The 23,651-nt window shown below is 38.4% G+C and overlaps 1 protein-coding gene across 2 annotated transcripts in view; it reads left to right on the top strand.

Moving 5' to 3' along the window:
* The window catches only part of cacnb2b (calcium channel, voltage-dependent, beta 2b), a 29,484-nt gene extending 8,219 nt beyond the window's left edge, over nt 1–21,265 (top strand). The window contains exons 2-14 of one of the 2 annotated variants that reach the window (XM_082513301.1): nt 9,000–9,065; nt 11,039–11,161; nt 11,927–12,066; nt 12,939–13,000; nt 13,099–13,124; nt 14,333–14,413; nt 14,501–14,559; nt 14,693–14,802; nt 16,955–17,106; nt 17,287–17,382; nt 17,630–17,803; nt 18,009–18,036; nt 19,127–19,216. In XM_082513301.1, the coding sequence (XP_082369427.1) occupies nt 9,000–9,065; nt 11,039–11,161; nt 11,927–12,066; nt 12,939–13,000; nt 13,099–13,124; nt 14,333–14,413; nt 14,501–14,559; nt 14,693–14,802; nt 16,955–17,106; nt 17,287–17,382; nt 17,630–17,803; nt 18,009–18,020 (1,101 nt within the window). In that variant the 3' untranslated portion in view covers nt 18,021–18,036; nt 19,127–19,216. Of the gene's footprint in view, nt 1–8,999; nt 9,066–11,038; nt 11,162–11,926; nt 12,067–12,938; nt 13,001–13,098; nt 13,125–14,332; nt 14,414–14,500; nt 14,560–14,692; nt 14,803–16,954; nt 17,107–17,286; nt 17,383–17,629; nt 17,804–18,008; nt 18,037–19,126 lie in introns of both variants that reach the window. The other variant, XM_082513300.1, reaches the window with a different exon arrangement.
* The last annotated feature ends 2,386 nt before the right edge of the window (nt 21,266–23,651 follow it).

The raw sequence follows: 23,651 nt of genomic DNA, 5'->3' as shown, positions 1-23,651 counted from the left end.
CTGCAAACTTCTGAATATGGCATAATTCAGAGTTGTAGCAGAAGTCAGAGGTGTACAGGGTGAAGAGAAGAGGGGACAGCACAGTTCCCTGTGGTGCTCCTGTGCTGCTGACCACTGTGTCAGACGTGATGTCCTTCAGCCTGACGTACTGTGGTCTGTCGGTGAGGTAGTCGGAGATCCAAGCGACCAGGCAGGGGTCCACCATTTATGATTGGGCAGATTTTTACTTTCCTAAAGCAACTCGCAAGGGATTCAATCTCTTCCTGGGGATCTTCCCTCGTGTGAAAATGTGTAAGCCACTGCACTGCGGAGCTGTGGAACAGTTTATTGAGTAGGAATACAATAAATTGTATTAATGCCATCACAGTCATCAAATCTCAACCTAGTTAAAAACCCGTGCAAGAGTTTGGACTGACATGTCTGCACCACAAACATTAAAAAGGAAATAGCTTTAGGAAGAATTGTGTTTCGGGCAGCACGGTGGCACGGTGGTTAGCACTGTTGCCGCACAGCAAGAAGGTCCTGAGTTCAATTCCAACATCCGGCCGGGGTCTTTCTGTGTGGAGTTTGCATGTTCTCCCCGTGTCTGCGTGGGTTCCCTCCGGGTACTCCGGCTTCCTCCCACCGTCCAAAGACATGCAGCTTGTGGGGATAGGTTAACTGGATAACCCAAATTGTCACTAGGTATGAATGTGAGTGCGAATGGTTGTTTGTCCCTGTGTGTTAGCCTTGCGACAGACTGGCGACCTGTCCAGGGTGTACCCCGCCTCTCGCCCTATGACAGCTGGGATAGGCTCCAGCGCCCCCCGCGACCCTGAAAAGGATAAGCGGAAGTGAATGGATGGATGGATGGAGAATTGTGTTTCTCCCTCCAGCAGAATTCCAGAGACTTGAAGAGCCAATGCCAAATCGCACTGAAGCTCTTGTGGCTGCATATAGGAGCAACAGCTTACTTCTTAATGTAAGCCCACACTATAGTGTAGCATGAAATAAAAACTGTCTGTGGTTCCTATGAATAGTTACACTTTGCTCAGTATCTCGTGAAAGCTGAAAGATGGGCAAAGCCATCCTTTAACTAAAAGCAATGGCTCAGAGGCGGGTTAAAAGGTCCAACACATTGCTTTTTGTTTAGTTTTTAGTTTTTGTTTTTATTTGTGACTCATCTATATTTTGTTTTCTGTATGATTTTACCGACACAGCAGCATCACAATTTTTCAAAAAACATGCTTGAAGCTTTACAAGTACCCAAAATGTGGTCTGAAGACTCATTGCTATCACCACTGATTTTTGCCCAGCTCAAGATGGTCTTTTGTGGTTCTGACTTAAATTCAAATTTGGATTCATGTCAACAGTAGAATTGTATCATTACTTTCTTAAAAGCTGGATTAAAGTAATATATCAAAGCCTGCTGTCTAAGTGAGCTGTGAGTGAAAAGAATTACTGTGGCGCTGCCTGAGAATGTAAAAGTCCTGATGGTTTTTGCTGTATGCAGTTTCAGGGAACTGGGAGTTGTGGGCATGCTGAATCTCTTCTCAGTGTTGTCCTTGGGGGCTTTTATGCAGAGTTTGCACTGATGCCTTTCTCCTGTGATTATTCAGCTGTGGACAGAGCAACAACCAATTCACCATCACACATGAGATACACAGGGTGGTTTTAAAACTCTGTTATCATTACCATACTGTCATTTTTTCAGCCCTGCTGTCATAATTTTCATTTGCATTGTGTGGTATGTCAGTGAATGATGCTGGAGTCACAGTCCTATAATAAACTGCCAAGTGTTTGAGCTCTCTTCTCAAACTTAAGGCTCTTATTATAGTAGTTAACTGCCACAGGGATGAAGGCACCACAGATTTGTTCACCTTGGTCTTGTTCATTGAAGTGGAAACTCCTAGCCTTAGATGTCTTTTTTGTGACGAGTGAGATCACAGCAGTACCCGAGGAGTATCCAAGAATGCATGGGAGGGTACAGGAGGTAGTAGCAAATCTCCATACTCACACAACCAGAGATCAACCAAAAAAAAGTTTCCCCATATGAATATGAATGCTTTGAACAAATCACTATAGGATTAACTATATCCTTACCTTCCTAAATAACTATGTTTTACTTCTCTGGGTTTTGTCCTGTAAATTGCTTGTCTTCTGAAGTGGTATTAGAGCTGACAATGGGTATTCCATCACATAAATCCATTTAAGATGTGTCCTTTTCTGCTGTTTAGGGGGCTAGAATTTTACTAGTGTTAGTGCACTCATGTTTGTCCAATTAACATATTAATGTCTAGCCCAAACACTATATATTTATGCTAAAAGAAGCCAAAAGATACCCTAAAAACTGAGCTCTAAATGGTAGAATTCAAATCTTTTGCTGCTCTTTAAATATATTAAAAGGGTGATACTTCTTTCATCCTTTCAGCAGTTAAAATAACTATAAAAAAGTTATCTTCATCCAAAAAGCATCTTTAGTTTAACTAACTTCTGCTTCCTGTCTTTCATGCTGATGTTTTACACTGATGTTGGATTAGCATCTGAACTTCGTGAAAAGATAAAAAGATTGATTTTTATGACATATTTAAAATACTATTTATAGATGAGTGTACAGGTGTAATAGTTTTCTGCTGTGTCATCTGAGGGTGGAAGTACAGTAATGAAGTGCTATCAGCACTTCAAAGCCGACATAAATATAATGAAAGTTTTATGACGGTTTAACTAGCTCCTTGATGGATCTCCCATTGAGTTTTATGTAATGCTCACTTAATGTCTTTAGTCTGTCTACAAGGATGTGATGAATTTGAAGGAGAGTTAAGGTGTCAGGTATGGGTTGTTGTGACTCGTATGTATATTTTTCTGAGGATTGTGGTATACAGAATGTAACAGCAGACGTATTTTCGTCAGTGGAAGTAATTTATGCTCACGTTGCATATGGTTGCCATGGAAATGTCTTTCTGTATTTTGAGTAATATGAAGCGGGAATTACTGTATGAGTATCTTCGGCCAATACACTCTACACGGTACAGTGAATAATATATTCAAGAGGAGACACTGAAAGAAACTTAAGATAATAGATGGATTTTCCTTTCTAGTTTTTAACCCTGTGAGGAGGTATTTTGTGATTCAGCATTCATAGTAATATTTCCTTTTTCATTTTTATTCTTGAATAATGGTGGGTGGTATGGCCAAAGATCATAGAGCGGTCATTTAAAGTAAACTCTCCCCATGTGAGTCTTCCCACAATTAATGTGCAGAGACCTACATGACTGGTTGTGCACATAGCTGTCTGGATTTTCCCTCTGATTATATTCTGAACTTACACATCATGATGCATGAGCCTTTTCATCTTTGTGTCACCACCTATCATGCTGCACCTTGAAGGAAATTTGGATTGCACATCACTGTATTTTAATTGTTTAATGTAGTAATCTTTTTTTTTATTTCCTTTGACAAATCAAATCAAATCGAAAGATCATCTGTTATCTTAAATTGTCAATTTTCCCACCGTATATCTTGTATTTGAACTCATCTCCTCAACTCAAGAGGAAAAGGTTCTTGTACTGTTTGATACAGTTTCCTACAGCAAAGAGTCAAGCGTGCCTCCCAGTGTACAGCTAGTATGTGTAGACATGAAGACTCTATACATTCTCCCAACCTACTTGGGATTTCATCCTTGATAGTTAATGTTTCATTACTCTTTGTGAAAGACTGAAAATATCTTCTTCTTTTACAGTTATATCCTCTGGTGGGCCAAAGGTCTGTGTGGTTTGCAATTTGGCAAACTTGTCAGTTCATCATTCCATGTTTGGCACTGATCACCACCTGCACTCATGTATATATCTATCTACTTAGCACTTTTAATTCTTATTCTTATTTTTATTTATTTATTTATTTATTTTTTCATGTCTATTTAAGCGTAATTTATGACAGTATGTTTGCACTGAAGCACCGCAGCAATTTCCTAATGTTGTAAACCTGCTCAACATTTGGCAATAAAACCCTTTCTGCTTCTGATTCAAGACTGGACTTTCAGGAGTGTCAAAGCCATTTTAGCCATTACCTACTCTCTTTTTCACCACTTGTGTTTCTGTTTTACCGACATGGAGCAGATAAAAGACAGGTGTAGCAAAGAAAAAGTTTGTCCAGCTCTTATTAACTTATGTTACTGTAAGTGCAATAAAAGCTTTCCAAATAGTGCTAAGTGCAAGATAACTAAATGAAAGAGAAAGGAAAAGAAGGAGGGAAATGTCATAAAGAAGTCTCCAACATTCAAAAAGGAAATGATCATTTGAGCTCCACCACATGCATCCAAGTACTTCACTACATGGTTGGATGACCAGGCAATGACCTGGTCCCTCCTCACCTGACTTACAGTGAGAGAGGGCGATATACCTCTTTGAATAGCATTTGGGAGACTGTAGTTACTGCTTTAGCTGTCAACCAGTCATCAACCAATCAAGAAACTTAAACACTCAGTTGATGTAAGGTAATGAAAAAAGGGAGGTTACGTTCATTACCAGATCTTTTTGAAAGGCAGTTTTTTGATATTTTATTTAACTAATTAAATTGAAAAATACTTTTTTTAAAAATTATGCACTTTATAAAGCTGTATCTGTATAAACAGATGTGCTTTCCTCCATTGTTTTGCAGCTGACAGCTGTGTAACTAGCCCTCATATATCTCCTATTCGGTCAATGTCAGTCAGTGGAGTTCTCAGTTCACACTTTCTGCACTCAAAGTTGAAAAGTTGATTCTGTACATCTGGACACAGTGTTTTAGTGAGAGGAACGCCACTTGGATGATTGAGTCATTTGAGGAAGACATTATCCACTTGGATGAGTGACGAAATGTTTGACGAATGTTTGACGAAACTTTTCCCCCCTTAAAATTAGATGAACATAAGAAACTTTCTGGGATTTCCTTGCCTAGATGACTGAGCATGCATCAAGATATTAGTTTAGTTTACCAAACTTGGTACAAAGCCACACTTTCCTTTTTTCTTTGGTTTCTTTGGTTATTAATGTTCTAATAATTTTGCACATTTTGTCACGCAAGGCTTAAAATACCTGCTAAATATCTGATGTTGATGCAAGCTGCATGTATAACAGGATCCTTTTAAAAACTGGTTCAGAGTTTAGTTCGACCTCTGGGGAATCACAATCCTCCAGGGCAGCCAGCTGGCTCCTGGTGACTCGATGGTTCTGATTATTTAGGTTTGGGGATGGAGTCCATCTCCCCAATCAGATGCTCCTTTCCTAATGCACTCTCCTGGCGTGTGCTGAAAGAGCTGTGTAAACACTTTTCAGCAGAATAGGAGTCACCTTCAGGTAGCACATGAGAGAGCGTGCCTTTATTCCTTTTTTTCACGTCATCCTTGCCCTCTACCTTCCTTTGCCCACCTTCTAAGCCACGTAATCACAGTAATGGTCTAAAAAGATTCTCCAACAGGGAGAGAGAGAAGGACAAAAGAGAAGAAAGAAGGGGGTTTAATGAAATGATGAGTTAAGGGTAAAGACTTTGAAAGAGTGGAATGAAAAATCAACTTGGAGTACCTATATAAGAGAAAAGTTTAGTGATAGAGAGAAAATACTGTGCAGGGAAGTCTGGGTATTATTGGTCAACAAAGATGCAGTTTCTTTTAACTCAGCTGATTCAATTTAATATCAAAAGAGAAAGGACTGTAACAACTAATGAACTAATGATTATCTATTAATGTGAAGATTTATTTTCTGAATTGATCACATCTTTAAAATCACAATAACACAATGAAACAAAAGCCTTTTTTTTAAACATTTAGTTAAATGTAATTTATCTCAAAGAAAAAGATCAGATCTTCACATTTCAGAGGCCGGGGCCAGATTATGCACAGGTTGGGAAATCTGAGAGAATAATCCAATAATTATGAGACACAATGAGAAAATGTTTCAGTTCAAGCAGGTACAGTTATCTACATGGCTTCAATGCAGCAACACAGTGAATAAAGTAAACCAGGCACAGTCTTCATCTGCAATAGAGTCTAGAATCACACACTGTAACTGTTATGCCAGACCACAGACATGTCCATTAAGATCTTCCCCACATATGTAAAACTCTTAAATAAATATGTGAATCAGAACTGTAAAGTAAAAGGTTACTTAACTTGCGATATTAATTACAATCTCTTTCAAAATTATATATATATATATATATATATATATATATATATATATATATATATATATATATATATATATATATATATATATATTGATTTTTGCTTCCTTTCTCTTGGAGAGCTCAACTCATTCTCGTAAAGTCATCAGCAGTAGTTCAGTGTTGCTTAATAATTCAGCGGGGGCGTTTTGTACTATTGGCTGGGTGACACTGGCTCACAGGAGAGCTGGGTGCTGTGCGACCAGATGTCTTTGCCAGGCATGGGTAAACAAAAATCCTTGCCTGGGCATAATTGTGCCCCAGGGAGATTTACTTCCTCCTTCTCTCTGATTTTCAATTTTCTGTTTTGACATTGTCTCTACTGCATCCACCAGCTTTTCATAACTGTAATGTGTAATTACCAGCAATCTAGTACGTTGATACGTTATGTCCTTGTGATTCTTTGATCAATACTTTTGTTGTTTCTCGAGTATTAGTCGTGTGTGTGTCCCCCCTTCCAATGAGCAAATATGTGCACATTTGTGCCACCACTGAATGTGCTTTTGTTTTCTCTCTGAAGATATTTTTCTTTTACTTTGTTTTCTTCTTGTAGCACTGTAGCGCTCTCAGTCGCTTCCCTCACGCCTCATGCTTTCCTTCCTCGTTGCAGTCCCTGCTATTCTCTTTCAATTTCATTTTAAAGCTAAGCCATTTTGGAGTTGAAGATAGGTCAGAAGTAAAAATTGGCCTATGGTAATGACATGGTGCATAATCCATCATCATAAGTGTTTCAGTAGTGTCAGTGTGCACTCATTTAGAATAACATGGAGAGGGGGAGCAGGTGGTAGAGTAAAGGTGTGCCAGAAAAAAAAGGTTCTTTGGGTTTGCACAGTGAGCCGCCTATATTCTCAATTACTTAAAAAAAAAGTCTTAATCATATGAACAGCCATAAACTAGTGGATTGTAGAAGTCTTCATGTTAAATGTTTAAAATATGTCGACATTTTCTTAGATTTTCGAGGAGGCAGGTATTGCAGCTGACTGCAATGTTTGCTGGAGAATGTAATTGTTCCCTTTACTGTGATCAAGTGGAAACACTGTGGGGTGCATTGCTCAGGGTGGGCAGCGGGCAAGCAAAAGCAACTCTCCATTTCACTTTGGAAGACGAGGAGTTGCAATTCCAGTTTTTTGCAGAAAAAACACTTTAGCTAGGAGTGGGGTGTGGATTCAATCAATCAATCAATCAATCTTTATCTATAAAGCACTTTTCATACAAAAAATGTAGCACAAAGTGCTTTACATAGTTAAAAGCAGCCCACCCCACCCTCCAACTCACTCCCCAGACTCTCATTAACATAAATGATGTGAATACACACATATCTCTCCCCCCCCCCCCCCACACACACACACACACACACACACACGCACACTTAAAGAGTAAAAATTGGGCTTGCCATAATTGAGCTTATTTATTACTTCACCATTTAGCTGTGTATGATTTTCAATGTGTTAACAAGTCAAAGAGCATCTAAATGAAGCAGAGCAAACATTTGCAAACTAATTTTAATGTTTTATATCATTGGTAGGGACCTAATACAAAAATCACTTTGTGCACCACCAATTTCAGATTAGATTTGAGAATATTGACTTTGACCCACCAAGGGCGCATGATCTAAATGCATCAGGCAGAGCAGACTGTCTTCAACAACAGACCTGATTTGCGACTCTGGGATGCGAGTGCGTATCATGAGTGCCAGATTGACGCGATGGGCTTTGCCACCTCCTGGCTATGACACTGAGAGCGTTAATTACCATGTCTTTGAGAGGACAATCTAATCTTAGGGACACATGGTGCATAAACCTGGGTGTCCCTGGGGGAGTTTGCTGCTACATTTTTGCAGAATTACATGCAAAAGTTTCTTGAAAACTAATTGATAAGTTGTTTAATTATTGCAATTATTGATCACATGATCAGTTTCTCTTTTGCATCTGTGTTTCCTGGGAATCAGCTATTAGTCGTTAGTAATAAATCCATATTTGCATTGATAGGACTGACCCAAGAGCAACTGGGACACAAGACAAGTAAGGTAGAATAAGAGAATGTTTTTCTGTTGCTCAAATTCTGTAAAAATAATATATAACATATTATGTCGTTTATGTTATGTTGTTTACCCGTGTAACTGATAGAGTCCATGCAGTTGAGAAGGCAAAAGTATAGGAAGGGACAGTTTATTGTGAGGCAATATTTTATTTACTGTAGTTTTCTTTTGTTTGGTTAAATTCCATAAGGGTTTTCCTGTTACTTTCATTATGACATTAGTTTTTTCTCTTGCTAAAACTCTGCTGTTTAACGATTCCTTTTTGGCTCTCGTTTGCTGAACAACTGCAGCTCTCGTTTTTTTGGAACACCCTACATGACTTGAATAGATTCGACTTTGACTAGGACAGAGAAACTTTAAAAAATAAAGTGCGACATGTCAATTATGCTGTTTGTTCGTCAGAAAGAGTATGGCTAACTAATGACGCTGCTGAGTTGCATTACTGGATTGAATTTTAAAATATGAATGTTTTCCTTTCCACTGCTGCAACATGTTTGCTCATATCTGATTGGTGGGCTTTCCTCTCTATTATTCTAAGGTCTTTATTTTGAATCCAGTGTTTTTGGAATTTGAACCATGCTTGGATTGTAACCCTGCTGCTGCTGCTGCTGCATTGATTTAAATACATTTTAAATGTCTCATATGTCCTCCACTATGTAACCACCCTTGAAATGACTGCAGCAGAAAATATGTAATTTCTTGTCCTCCTTCTGCAGCATTCCTCTCTTGTCTTATTTACAGTGAATTGATCAAACTAATTGCTCCTCCTTTGTATCTCCTGCAGGGAGAGCATAAGGACACAGATGTCGTTGAGGAAAGAAACGCCCAGGTGCAGCTGGAGAAAGCAAAGGTACTTTTGCTCTGTTGCATCATGTATCACCTGATCTGACCCACTGTGGCTCTTACAGACTCATTTTTGAGAGAGGCTGCTCTCAAGGACATGATTACATCACAGACATGAAACACACACATCAGGACATTGGATTAGCGAAGCAATATTCTTCTACTGAAATGAGTCATCACAGTCTTCATCCTTGTCATTCCTTTATGTGCTCACTGCCAGGAGAAGGATGATGACCAAGGATATTGATTATTGCTTCACATAAATTACAATACTTTCATCTTCAGCCATATGCTTTCTAGCAAGATAGCAAAATAACCAATTTAACTGACACAAACTGTATTGTAATGCAACAACATTTAAATTTGATATGTGATTAATTACTTTGCCATCAGAACAACAGTGGATATGGAACGCCAGGACTGCCATAATGAATTAATTAAATACACCATTAAATAATTAATTAAATGTGGCAATAATTAATTAAAATGTGAAATACATAAATAATTTATTAAATGTATCAATAATTAATTAATTACATGTGTCATAACTATTTATTTAATTAATTAATTCCAATTTTAATTAATTATTGCCACATTTAATTAATTATTTAATGGTGTATTTAATTAATTCATTATGGCAGTCCTGGCGTTCCATAAGTGGAACAACATTTTTCTGCAGTGTGTATATAATAAACACAATATGTAGATAGTCAAGATGAGGTAAAACGATTGAACCTGCTGGTATTATACTATGAATGTAATATCATATGGTTATCATTTTTAAGTCTGGCTTACATACATACAATCTGCGAGGTTTTCCTTTTGGGGCATAATCACAATTAAGGTCATTAGAGATGTGATTTTTTTAAAGCCCCAGTTGATAGCAGACTTCCTCTCTTTTGCCCTTTAAGCAGACCCTGCTGATGTGTTGTATATTAAATTAAATCCTCCCCCACAGATTTAATGTGCTCCCACTGTTGCTTTGTAATTAAGGCGGCAAAGACACCCGACCTGTCACCTGCTGACCCTGCAGCCTCTCCCACAGTCTCTAATCTTTCCAAAGTGGAGTAATTAGCAGCTTGAATGACAAGCCACTGACATTTGATTCTGATTGGATTACAACACCAACCTTCGGTCAGGAGGAACCATACAGTAGTTACAGTGCAACAAAGAAGAAACAGCAACAGGTCATTTTTCCTAAGCATAAATTAAACATATCCCTTTGGTGGAAGAAAAATCAAACAAAACATTATCGTGTCCTATGACAGTCAGACAACAGGAATTTAATCATCAGTAGCTTCGTCTTATACAGCTGAAATGCAGAATCTTCCAGAATTTGTGTCTAAGCTATATTTCTAAAATATAGCACTTCACATTAAACTTATACTTGTTTTCCTAACATCTGTCAAAAGGTTGATTTATATGTGCATCAGGCCACATATTTGTGTATGTACACAAAATGCTGGCAACACAGCCAATTGTACTTGACACAGTTATGCAGTTTAGCCACACCCCTTAATTAAAAAAAATGTAGAAAAGGGAGAAAAAATTGATAAATGTTATGATCTAATGATGTTAAAACACTGGAATGAAGTCAACATTCTGAAATTCTCTAATAGTTAGTTATTCCTTACTGAACTGAGGAATCACAATTATGTGCAACTTCACATACAGTAAAATAGGATTGAATATTAATACAAGGATAAAAGATCAGTGACTTGTTTGGTCGTACGTTACAGCTTGTGGTATTATCACAGTAACTCTCTTTTCTTGACTAATGGTTGTATTTTTAACTTTAACCTACTATTTTTTTACTTACCTATTATTACTGACCTAATTCATTAAATGTCATATTTATAAAAGTTTAGCTTTTAGCTTTTGTAAAATGGAATACACAAGGTTACTCTCTTACCCTGATGTAGATTGTATTGTATATAATATGATTTATTAGTAATCATAACTCCTGCCTTGTATTCCCAGTACAAGCCTGTGGCATTTGCTGTACGATGCAACTTCTCTTACACGCCAGCAGACGATGACAACGTCCCTGTACCAGGCCAGGCTGTCACTTTTGAGGCCAGGGACTTCCTACATATCAAAGAGGTTTGAAACAAACACAAATACACATATCATGCAAAATTACAAACAGTACAAATGGGGGTTGTTAAAAGGACCTAACTGACAGGGCAGAACCAGACGGATTTTAAAATGAGAAGCAAAATGACAACAAACTGATGGAATGTAACCCAAGAGACGGAAAAGAAATCCAAAGAGGAGAAGCAACACAACATCCCAAATTGTCCAGATAGTGGCGTACTTTTGGTGCATTCTTCTTCTTTTCGCACATTTTGAAATGTGCTGTGGTTTAGCTGATAAAGCTATGGGGCGATCGTGGCTCAAGAGTTGGGAGTTCGCCTTGTAATCGGAAGGTTGCCGGTTCGAGCCCCGGCTTGGACAGCCTCGGTCATTGTGTCCTTGGGCAAGACACTTCACCCGTTGCCTACTGGTGGTGGTCAGAGGGCCCGGTGGCGCCAGTGTCCGGCAGCCTCGCCTCTGTCAGTGCGCCCCAGGGTGGCTGTGGCTACATTGTAGCTTGCCATCACCAGTGTGTGTGAATGGGTGGATGACAGGTTGTGTAAAGCGCTTTGGGGTCCTTAGGGACTAGAAAAGCGCTATACAAATACAGGCCATTTACCAAAGCTTGACACCTGTTAATTAAGATTTGGGTTAATCTTTAGAGACAGATAACATAAAATGCAAAGCTACAGTTGCTAAATTGGACCATTAACATCATCAGATAAAAATAATGTCACATGAGAACATCAATCTTTAAATGTCCGCTCTTCTTTTTTTCTTCTGAATGAGCAGAAGTTTAACAATGACTGGTGGATCGGACGGCCGGTGAAGGAGGATGGTGTGGTGGGCTTCGTCCCCAGTCCAGTCAATCTGGAAACCATTCTTATCCGAAGAGAAGTCCAAGCGAGGAAAGCTGCCAAGGCATTAGCCAAGTATGTACATCGTGATGCTCTTTCATTTCCTTCATGAGGGTTTTTATGCAGGAATTTCAATGCAAAAGTTGTGTTTTAAATTGACCACAAATAAATAAAATTGCTGGAGCAGAGAGACTTTGAGGAAACAGTGTTGGTTCGAATGTGTATACACTGATACTTTTGGCACAAAGACGAAAAAAAAAACAGGAAAGGTTGTGATATCAGCCTGTCTGCGGGTGGTGGCTCGGTAGCGGACCTTTTTTAAAAAACAAAAAGACAATTCTAAAGTCTTTTTACTGGTGTGGAATAATAAGTTTTCAATTTAAAAAAATTATCAACCAGACTGGTAAACAAGTTTGCTGTAGTGATATGCAAATAACATTTTGACTTAAAACTTGTATCATACACTTTCCCAGCTTACTTTTTAGTAATTTAGTGTGTTCATGTATGAATGACATTAGTTATTTTATGTATTTTATGTTGTTTAACTTAAGTTTGTTTCATGTCATCATGTGTGGTAGTAAATTATAACGGAGATGACTATATTTTCCTTTTGTTACTTCAAAAGGTTGCACCCCCACCCCCCTCACCAGAAGGCAAAAGCTCATTGATTGACACAGTTAGACTGTAACACATCTAAAGAATCTTAAAAATGTTGCTTTGGTGGAAACTGCGCTGAACCACTTTGAGGGATTTGCCCTCTAAGCTTCATATATTTGTGTCTTATGCTATAAATAGACACACAGTCTCTAAGCACCAAAATCCTTCATTGCGTAGAAACATGGTGGTCTATTTTTATCATTACTAAAGCACTGAAATTCAGAGTGTGGTAAAATCAGCGTTTGGTTGTTGCAGACTTAAACTAAATCAGAGATTTCCTCTCATTTTAGCAAAGCTGCATCTCAGGTAGCTCAAGATATGAACTCGAAGAAATATACTCCTCCATCACAAGGTCAGTATGTGCATACAAGGGAGTAACAATAAATATGTTTGCTTTTTTATTCATAATAACTGTGGAACGTGTGCGATTTTGTCATTCTGCACAAGCAGCCAATCAGCAGGTGAAAAAGAAGCCGGTAAGTGACGAAAGTGTTTACACTCTGTTTACATCTGTTTCAGCCCATCGATCCTCATTATAAAGAACACTGCTTTCTAGAAACACAACAACTGATTTTATCTTATTCATATTTTCACTGCATACAGTGAATTCTTGAATGCAGAAGCTTTGGTTTTGTCTTGTGTACCATTTTACAAATGTTGTTCTAACTTTCAGACTAAAGCAAGGATATGTGTGTTGTCCATTGGACTGACAGTGTCAGTAAAACTGGCTGTCATGATTCAGCTGTGTATAGGCAGGAAGAGGACCCAAAATGCAGAACTCCCAACACGTGGGAATAACTCAAAATTCAGCTTTATTGCTGACACACGGAAATAATACAGGACTAAACTAAGCTGGAAAATATAAACTTCATCAAGAGGCACACAGCATGAGGGACGACACGACACTGACGCAGAGAAACACAGGGCTTAAATACACTGGGGAATAATGAGGGGAATGAGACACAGGAGGAGAGCACAGCTGGGAGAAATGAGACATGACGAGACCAAAGGGAAGCAAAACTAGAAACACTGACATGAGACACAGACCTTCAAAGTAAAACTGAACTCTAGACACGTAAACTTAACAGAGACTGGGGAGGCAGAACATCGAGACCTGAAATGTAGGACAGAAGGGCACAGAGTTAACACCAGGAAACCAAACAACAAAAACTAAGAATTAGAACTCAGGAAGTACTACAGAACCAGGGAGCTAGAAATACTAGGACAGAAACCAAAACACAAACAGTCATAATCCATGATAAAATCAAAAGTAAAAGTACAAAACTCAAAACACTGGGTCACCGATCCAGGACCGTGACACTGGCCAACTGAACTTTTGACTTGCATTTAGATCACCTTGGTATATTACGGGCTAAAAAAATAGTTCATGAATTTCTAAGTTGCTATCTCATATGACCAGCTAAAAAGTGAGAACAAAATCTAATGCTCAAAGTGGTATTAATAACATGTTAATAAGTTATTCTTCTTTATATGTTTAAGCATTTGAGTATAGCCAAAATTGAGCTTGTGATCATCATGCATCATCAAACTTTGAGGTTGTTCATAAAAATAAGATAATTTTAGCCTTTAGATGATGGGTATAGTGGTTCCTCATGTAGCTCTTGTTTCATAAGCAAAAATCTAACTTTGGGGGATTTTTGTTAATTATTATTTTTTGCTACAGGGGGAGCAGGTGGCTATGTATGATGTAGTGCCTACAATGCGCCCTGTGGTTCTAATGGGACCATCACTGAAGGGCTTAGAGGTGAGCTTAATTTGACTTTTGAAGAAATATAAAACTCTAGTATTATTTGTTGAATTTGGAGTAACTTTATTTGTTTCCCTCTTGCAGGTAACAGATATGATGCAAAAAGCACTATTTGACTTTTTAAAACATCGATTTGAAGGCAGGTAAGTTCTGATTTAATTCTTCACATAATCTATCACATAATTTATTTGAAAAAAAAACAACAACCCCAAAATAAAATAAAACAACAAAAATCATAACTGTGTAATCATGATTGTTATTTTGTCTCTGCTCCAGAATTACTATTACGCGGGTAACAGCAGATATCTCACTGGCAAAACGATCCATCCTCAACAACCCTGGCAAAAAGGCCTTAATGGATCGCTCCAACACCCGCTCCAATTTAGGTATGCCGTCTGTCATCTCCAGAACAGCTTCCCTGGTTGACATTCACAGCATAAAGACAACTGAAGCAGTAGTAGCAATAAGAAAATAAATCAATTACAAAAACAGATGGAGAAAATCATGACAGCCACTCAAAATGCATCATATATGAAAACACAATGTCCCAATTTAGCATCTCTTCCTCTGACATGTCAGTGTTATGGCTTCCCTGCACGCAAGTTCAACCCCTCCACCACCCCAGCATCCACCTTCTGGCTCCAGGGCATGTTAACTTATCACTCTAATGTGAAACACATAGTGATAAAGAAGCATCCCTATGAGCTCAGAGCATGGACATCAACCTTTAACTGTCTGCTGCTGTAATGAATCAATCATTTCAAACGACAGTGGTCTGACTACACTTCTTTAATTGTGTAAGCGTTCTGGGACTCACTTTTTTGGTCTCTGGTGGCAAAAAACTTTTGGAAACCTAATTAGGATAAAATAGGAAACCAATACTGTCTGACCCAGGTTTGATATGATGCTTGCTTTACCCCATTAACACAGTGTGGCTCATGCTCACAGAGTTTGCTTTTATATATGGTCCAAAGATTATTCCAAATTCATAATGTGAGAGAATAATTTATCCATTGCCATGAAGACAAAGAGTTTGAAATGAATAGTTAAATATGACAGAGACTCAGATGAGAACACTGACATCAGATCTGCGTAAAGCAGTCTGTTGTCTGTCAGTTATGGTTATATATTGACTGGAAACTTACTGTGGATTTGATGTCTTTGTCCCAGTGACACTGTGCACTAGGATAGTGCAAATCTCGCCTTTTCCTAGAAGAGTAAATATTTGGTATCAGACAGAAGCGTGATAAAAATTTGTTTGGTTTTCTCTACTCTTGTCTTTCCCATTGCTGTCTCATCCCAGATGCTGCCGGTATGTATTGACTGAAAGCACTGGTAGTCCTTGTGTTTTTGAATGCTCCACTTTCCTTCTCCTATCATTACCTCATCACATCTGTCTCAGCTGCCACTTTTTTAACACTCTGTATGTATACAGCCATTGACTTGTGGACTTCACTGTCATTAAAATTGAAATCGACTGTTATTAAGTTTCTCAGTTTGCTGGGTTGAGAGATATGCATGTGCTTCACTGTTATTTGTGAACACTATAACTCATTAAGGACAGAAGCAGCCACATTTTCTGTATGCCCTGCTTCACGCTCCCTCTCGTGGCCAGTCTTTAAATACACTCCCATGAGTGTAACAAGTCTTACTCACCGCGTGGATTAGCTCACCAAGAAAATGAAAACATCCATCCATTCGCTTCCGCTTATCCTTTTCAGGGTCGTGGGGGGCGCTGGAGCCTATCCCAGCTGTCATAGGGCGAGAGGCAGGGTACACCCTGGACAGGTCGCCAGTCTGTCGCAGGGCCAACACACAGGGACAGACAACCATTCACACTCACATTCACTCGCACATTCACGCCTAGTGGCAATTTGGATTTTCCAATTAACCTATCCCCACAAGCTGCATGTCTTTGGACGGTGGGAGGAAGCCGGAGTACCCGGAGGGAACCCACGCAAACACGGGGAGAACATGCAAACTCCACACAGAAAGACCCCGGCCTGATGTTGGAATTGAACTCAGGACCTTCTTGCTGTGCGGCAACAGTGCTAACCACCGTGCTGCCACAGAAATGAAAACAAATAACCTTTAAAAGAAGTTTTATTAAGCATGGCATGTTTTTCATAAACACAGTTTTTAATCTGCTGATGTGTTTTGTGAAGTGAGTGTGCGTACCTTTTGTTTTCTATATTAGAAATGGTATAGCAGAGAAAAGATGACAATAATTACAAATAAGCACATATCCTAGAGTGTCTGTGGTTTTGCACGTGACAGTGAGATGTGCTTAAAACTAATATTGACATTTATTTTTTGTACATTATCAAGCCTGAATGACTCCCCATAAAATATATAAAAGTATTGTCTTGATACAGTCTTGATAAGTCACTGGTATGTCTTGATACACATCCGGAACCTAAAAACAAGTTATATTTAAGATGCGTTATTGTTGTACATGTTAAAATGTTTAATCATGCACAGAGTAACTTTCCTGGATTTTAGATGTTAAAGTCTTGCTTTTGCTTTCTGGTGTTGCAGCTCAGATCCAAGGGGAGGTGGAGCGTATCTTTGAGCTCGCCCGCAGTCTGCAGTTGGTCATTTTAGACGCAGACACCGTCAACCACCCTATGCAGGTGTCCAAGACCTCCCTAGCTCCAATTCTTGTCTATGTAAAGATCTCCTCACCAAAAGTAAGCTTCACCGGAAAAGACTGTGGAATCCGATGAGACATGATTTTTCTAAACGTGAACTTTGGACTATTTCAGTTCGTTTAATATTTTGAACTAATAATAAAGAGAAACTTTAAAATGCAAGTCCCTTTTTTCACTTCCTCTTTTATTCTCCTCCTTCTCTTGATTCCTGACAAACAGGTGTTGACAAGACTGATCAAGACCAGGGGGAAGTCTCAGACCAAACATCTCAATGTTCAGCTTGTGGCAGCAGACAAGCTTGCTCAATGTCCACCAGTGAGTGCCATCTAGTGGCAGATGAGAAAAGTTGGCAGAATTGTGACTACTTTAGTGCATGAATATATACTACATGTGTTATTTCCAGTGGCACTGCTGAGGGCCCAACAACAACATATCTGACGATTTTGGTGTGCCGTTGAAACATCATTTAGACCTTATTTGTGATTCTCAAAAATAACCACAGATTTGCCCTTGTCTCCTGACTGTTACACACTTTTCAATTGAATTTTTCCATTTCCTGTAGGAAATGTTTGATGTCATCTTAGATGAAAACCAGCTATCGGATGCCTGTGAGCACATTGCTGATTACCTGGAGTCCTATTGGAGAGCCACTCATCCGCCAGAGATGGAGCCTGCCAACGCAGTGGTGGCCCAGCTGGCTGAGAATACACTGCCTGTCAGTCCTACAGTAATACCGGTACTTAAAACACAAACAAGTACAGAGAAAAACTACAAAGAAAAAACAGATGTAAAGTCTTCCTTTCATCTAATCTCATCCCATTCATCTCATGTATTAGAAAGACAGCTGAGTGTGGAAAATAAATGTTTGAACTGTGAATAATCTCATCAGAATTCATCTAACACTTTCATTTCATTTCCTCTCATCGTACTTCACTGGAAAGTTGAAGAAATGAGATAGGCTTACCTCTGGTGAGTGAGATATTTTCAGACTCTATTGTCACTCCCGTGTAGCAGTGGAGATGAGTAGTTAGTACCATGTTTATCATGACTATAGTGTAATCTATGTAGAAACAACTTAATAGTGCTGTGAAACTTCCTGGGAAAATGACAGAAAACAGAAATAACACAGACTATATGAAGATAGACTAATACTGTAGTAGATACAAACAAAAGGCAATAGTTGGATTGATAGGCTGACCTACTTTTATTTAATTAAGTTAGTTATCCCAAGCTAAGGCTATCAATTAAAACACATGTACTTTTCTTCTCTTCTTTGATGAATCTCTTAACATTTGGTGAAGTTGCATTTCTTTTTTACCATTGTCCTAACTGATTAAAATAAATATTTGTGGTGCAAACAGTTTAATATGTAAATGATTTAAAAAAGGAGTGTTGACTATGGAAATCAGGCTCATGCTTGCGCACATCTATACAGTTTCAACGATTGAGCTTTAAATAAAACAGCACCATTTCTACCTTTGTGCATATACTAAGTTGTAGTTTTTACAGTAAATGTGGAAACTTTGTCTTTATTCACCAAACTGAAAATAGTTTTTTGAGGACAAAATACTGACAAAGAAAATAAAAGTCAAACATCAAAATAAATGTCTCACAGATCTTTGCAATACTTATTAAACAGTCGTGACCTGTAATGTAATGGAGGATTTAAGCTCTCCACCCTCCACTACATGCAAAAATAAGATATCTGTCAATTACAGCGACAGTTTTGACCAGATCATTAGATATAAGAAGATAAATATTATTCTAAGATAAAATGATGGTTTCCATCATGAATGACCATTTTAAACCAGTGATCCAGTTATACTAATGTAATCACAATTATCTTTTAATTCATGAGAATATTTCGTCTAAAAGTCATATTTTTAACTTTTTTGCCCCAATTACCATTTCAAGTTCTATAATTTATAATACAAAAAGAACTTTCATAAAGATCTGTCCATAAGCTTTTCCTGGCCTAAATTTGTAAGATGTATAATCTGTGATATAATGGTTATATTTAGTCAGAAAACACTATGTTTTTTCTTTCTTTTTTTCCTAGGATGAGCAGAAAAGCAAGAAGTCAGGTGCCCCTAAGAGGAAAGGCTCACGGGAGAACCATCTAGACCATGAGCCCCCTTCAGTCCCGGCTCAGGAGCAGACCGCTGAGGAGGGCCAGAGAGAGGAGGAAGAGCGGCTCCTGAAGACTGAGCCAAAAAGACCCCAGCACACCCACCACCATCACCATCACCACCACCACCGGCGGACGGAGCACCACAGCCACGTCCAGCACAGCCAGACTTCAGGTGGCATGGAAATACAGTCGAGCAGGGATTACGCCTCAAGGCCTCCTCGAAGGTACATGCCCGAGGAGAGGGATGGCGAGGTGGACGATGTCCTAAAGGAGGACGAGGAGGAGATTTACTGTAACTTCCGGGTTCATAACCACCATCATCACAACAGTAACCACCAACACCATCACCACCACCGCCAACATCATCGTGGAAACATCCAGCCATATGTTGGGGAGGACTACGAACAGGAGCACAATGAGCGCAACCGGCAGCACAGACATCACCAGCATATTCCACCACGGACACACCACACAACGGATCACTATACTGCACACAACCATCACAGCTACCACCACTACCCAGGCAGAGACCGGGAGAGAGACAGGGACAGAGACAGGGAAAGAGAAAGAGACAGAGATAGAGACAGAGATAGAGACAGGGATAGGGATAGAGAAAGACATAAGGACAGGGAAAGGGACAGGGATAGGGATCGAGGTAGAGATAGAGATAGAGACAGAGATGCTCGACAGTGGCACAGAGATTCCTATATACACTAGTGACTGTTGTTTCTACTCCAGGTTGATGCATGGAATTATGCTTCTCACCTTATAATGCACTAATGGGCAGGGCAGGTTATGTCTTCTTTGTAGTCAATGTTTCTCCTCATATTGCATTTTTTAAAGATTTACCCTGTCCCACATGCAACATCTAGTTCTTTCTTATTTTAGCTCTTGTAAGATAAAATTTTTTGTATGTTTTATCCTAAGTCTTACGGCTCCATACGTGTTTTGGCACAAACAGTGGTCAAGGTTAAACTGCATCAGAACACTCATGACTCGCTCTAGTCTAGTGTTCACGATAATAATTTCATATATAATTTCAGTATCCACTAAGGTTACTTTTTTAATTTGTCATGATCACAGCAGCCAATAGATTTGTCTGACCATCAGTCCAATATCAAAAGATGCTCAGTTTACAGTAATTCAGAATAGCAGCAACAACAAAAAACATGTATTATGTTTTGATTCAGTATACATTAGCTGTGACATCAGACTAAAATGTTTTACTGTGACTTTGTTTTGATATTGTGAAACATTATTTTGTGTCAACTTGGTTCTTGAACCAAACAAAACAATCAGTTTGGAAATGTCACTTTAAGCTATGGGGAACTGCAATTTGAATCTTTAACATTTTATTGTCTAAAGAGTAAATTTACTAATGTATAAAGTGGCAGGTTAATCAATTAAACGAAATCATTAGTTGCAGCCCATTAATGTTTATCTCCCTTATCAGACAATTAACTAACTCATTAAATGCACAAAATGTGAAAGAAAAGTTACAACAATGAATGTTGTATTTTAGGATATTTTCTTCTACATATCTGCACAGTGAGATTTTTTTGTCTGATCAAATGTTCATACAACTGTGGCGAACAACTGACTTGTGCATTTCAGTGTCACATCTTCATTTAAATTGGTGTGTCCAAAGACAAGTTATTTTAAACACTGTTATGAAAAGTCAAACTATTTTTCTACATGATTTGAGAGTGAAGTCACTACTTTACTTCCTACTTTTTACACTGGTGTACAAGCATATTTACTGACTTGTGTTTGCTGTGTCTGGAAGCATGAATAATCTTTTGGTGACACTGACCTGTGCTATATGCTGGATACTCTATGCATCTTCTTGTGATAAAATATATTGCTTGAATACAATCTCTATGCATTTGTACATACTTCATAATTGCCTTGTTAAGTAAATGTAAGGAGAACCAGAGAGCCTCTTGCACTGTTTGGTAAGACTTTGGTAGAACCACAGACTTTAACAAGACGGGATTGACTCTGTTCCTTTTAAGACTTTTTTTTTGGCTATCTTTGTTTGTTGGTTGGTTGGTTTTGTACAGCATTCAGAAGTTAATTTCGACAAATATGCATTCTATTATTGAAAATCATTAAACTGTAAAATGTGTTAAATGACACCACACTCAATAATTACTGTCCACTGAATCTATCAGCGAAAGTTTTTTTCAAGATGAACTCAAGATCATCCAGCAGTATTGCAAGAGAGAAACAAGGTAACTTGCCCGAACACTTAAGGTCACGGGAACCAAGATGGACAAACATTTAAGCAAGCTCATATATATTTTTCATTTCATTTAAAACATCAAATAAACCAACAGAAAGCATAAATTCCTATCGCTACACTTTTCCTGGGTCTTATGGTACAACCACTAGACTAGGTGCCAAGAAAGAGAAAAGCATGACTTATAATTTGTGTTTTGCTGATAAAATCCTGAGCAATATTGTCAGCAAATTATTTTTCCATTACAGTATTTGGAGAATTTTCTCTCAAGATAGTCGAATGGTTTAATGCACAGTATTTAAAGAGAAACAAAGTCAATGTAGAAAATGACACAGAAAACAGTGGGCACAATTTTCAGGTTCACGTGTTCCATTATAGATTTAATATGATAACGGTGGTGCTGCAAGAGAGTTCAATGTAGCTGTTGATTGTTTTACTATTGTTGTGTAGCATAACCTATAATATTGAAAATTGCAAAATAATGAGTAAAGTTTTAAAATAAATATGAAAGTACAAAGAATAATACTTACATCCAAAGTACAGTGGAGTAGAAGCAAAAGTAATAAATGTTGAGCTCATAAAAGAGGTCAAAGAAACAAAACTAAACTCAGGCAAACAACTGCAAACTTAACAAACCAAATGACTGCCCAAACAAACATAACTGACCTCAACAGGAAATGACACAAGGGTATATATAATGGCTGATCAGACCACTATCACACATGAGGGGTAAGTAAACAGAACACAATCATAAACCACAAAAACGATGCAGTACAGTCTAGTTTGTTAATAAACAAAGAAGAAAATCAAAACCACTAAGCCCTAAACTCAAATATTTAATCAAATACAAAGCATAGCAACATGCATAGCTCTAATTTCTAATTTTTTATTGGATTTGTTGACAGATCTGAGAACTGAAAGCTGCATAGAATTATGTTTCATAAGTAATAAGAGTAAATGTGAAGAAAATCATAGAGGACAAACTGTGAATCTTCTGTGAATTAGATTTCTTGTACCCATCTATAGTTTCAGAGTTCCTTGATCTACGGTGCAATTGATTTTATTTGTCTTGTTTCTTTTTTGGGTATCTTTAATGTTTCAAGCTAAAGTTCACCTAATATAAAGTAAACAATAGAACAGTTACATTGCCCTACAATGCATGTTCGGTACATTTTCCCCATTGTGAGAAAGTGAGTTTTCTTTTTATTAAGTATTTTCACTGCTTCAGAAACAGAAACACTTGAATAAATTATTGCTAGTTTTGGTCTAAAACATGTTTTTCAGTCGCTCCTATGAATGCAACAGCGTATAATTTTAAAGCATCATGGTCTCTGAAACAAAACCTTTCATCAGAAGAATTCAATTACTGTTAGCGGTGAATAAACCAAACCACTTTTACAAGTTATTGCTTTGTTTTTGGAAAAGAATGATCACACATTCAAGATAAAATGTGTGGTGACCCACTAGAGGGCTCCACTCACACCCAAGCTGGGAGGAAAGATTCTGCTGTTTTGGCGCAATATGCTCAGTTCATGTTTGGAGGTGAATAAAGTTGGAGTGTAAAACTAGAGCTCCTGTGTCGTGTGTCACATGCCTCCATGAATGTTATTTTCCATTTATATCCAATGAAGAAATACTAACCTAACCAGTAGATAAATGTAATGGGTGTATAAAATAAAGCATTTTTGCTAGTTAAGTGGTCAAAGGAGCTTGCAAAGAAAAGCGTCTGGAGTTCTTCAAGTTGCTTGAAGACGTTTCACCTCTCATCCGAGAAGCTTCTTCAGTTCTAAGGTCAAATGGTGGAGAGTCTCAGATTTAAACCTAGTGGGAGAAACCCCCCACAGAGGGACAAAAGGACCCCCCGATGATCCTCTAATCGTGTGAGCAAAGGTGTGAAACTGGGTGTGGGTCCCAATCAGCCAGGGTTTCGGGTGAGTTCATTGTGAAACCTGGCCCCACCTTATCATGTGAATTCCTGAGGTCAGATGGCCCAGGATGTGAGTGGGCGTTCAGGCGTCTGGGGAGGGAACTCAAAACTGAATTATAGATGGCAGACAGTTGGTGTCGTAAACCACCGCCTCTGTTCAAAGATGGTCACTCACAGTGGACATAGATGGCTTCTTTCACTCCTCTTTCAAGCCATCTCTGTCCAAAATGTGAACATTGGCATCCTCAAAAGAGTGTCCTTTAGCCTTTAGATGCAGATGGACT

This window comes from Aulonocara stuartgranti (assembly GCF_965226115.1).
Source record: "Aulonocara stuartgranti genome assembly, chromosome: 18".
NCBI classification, from domain to species: Eukaryota; Metazoa; Chordata; class Actinopteri; order Cichliformes; family Cichlidae; genus Aulonocara; species Aulonocara stuartgranti.
The sequence above is the reverse complement of the archived record's forward strand: the minus strand, read 5'-3'. Positions and strand labels throughout refer to the sequence as shown.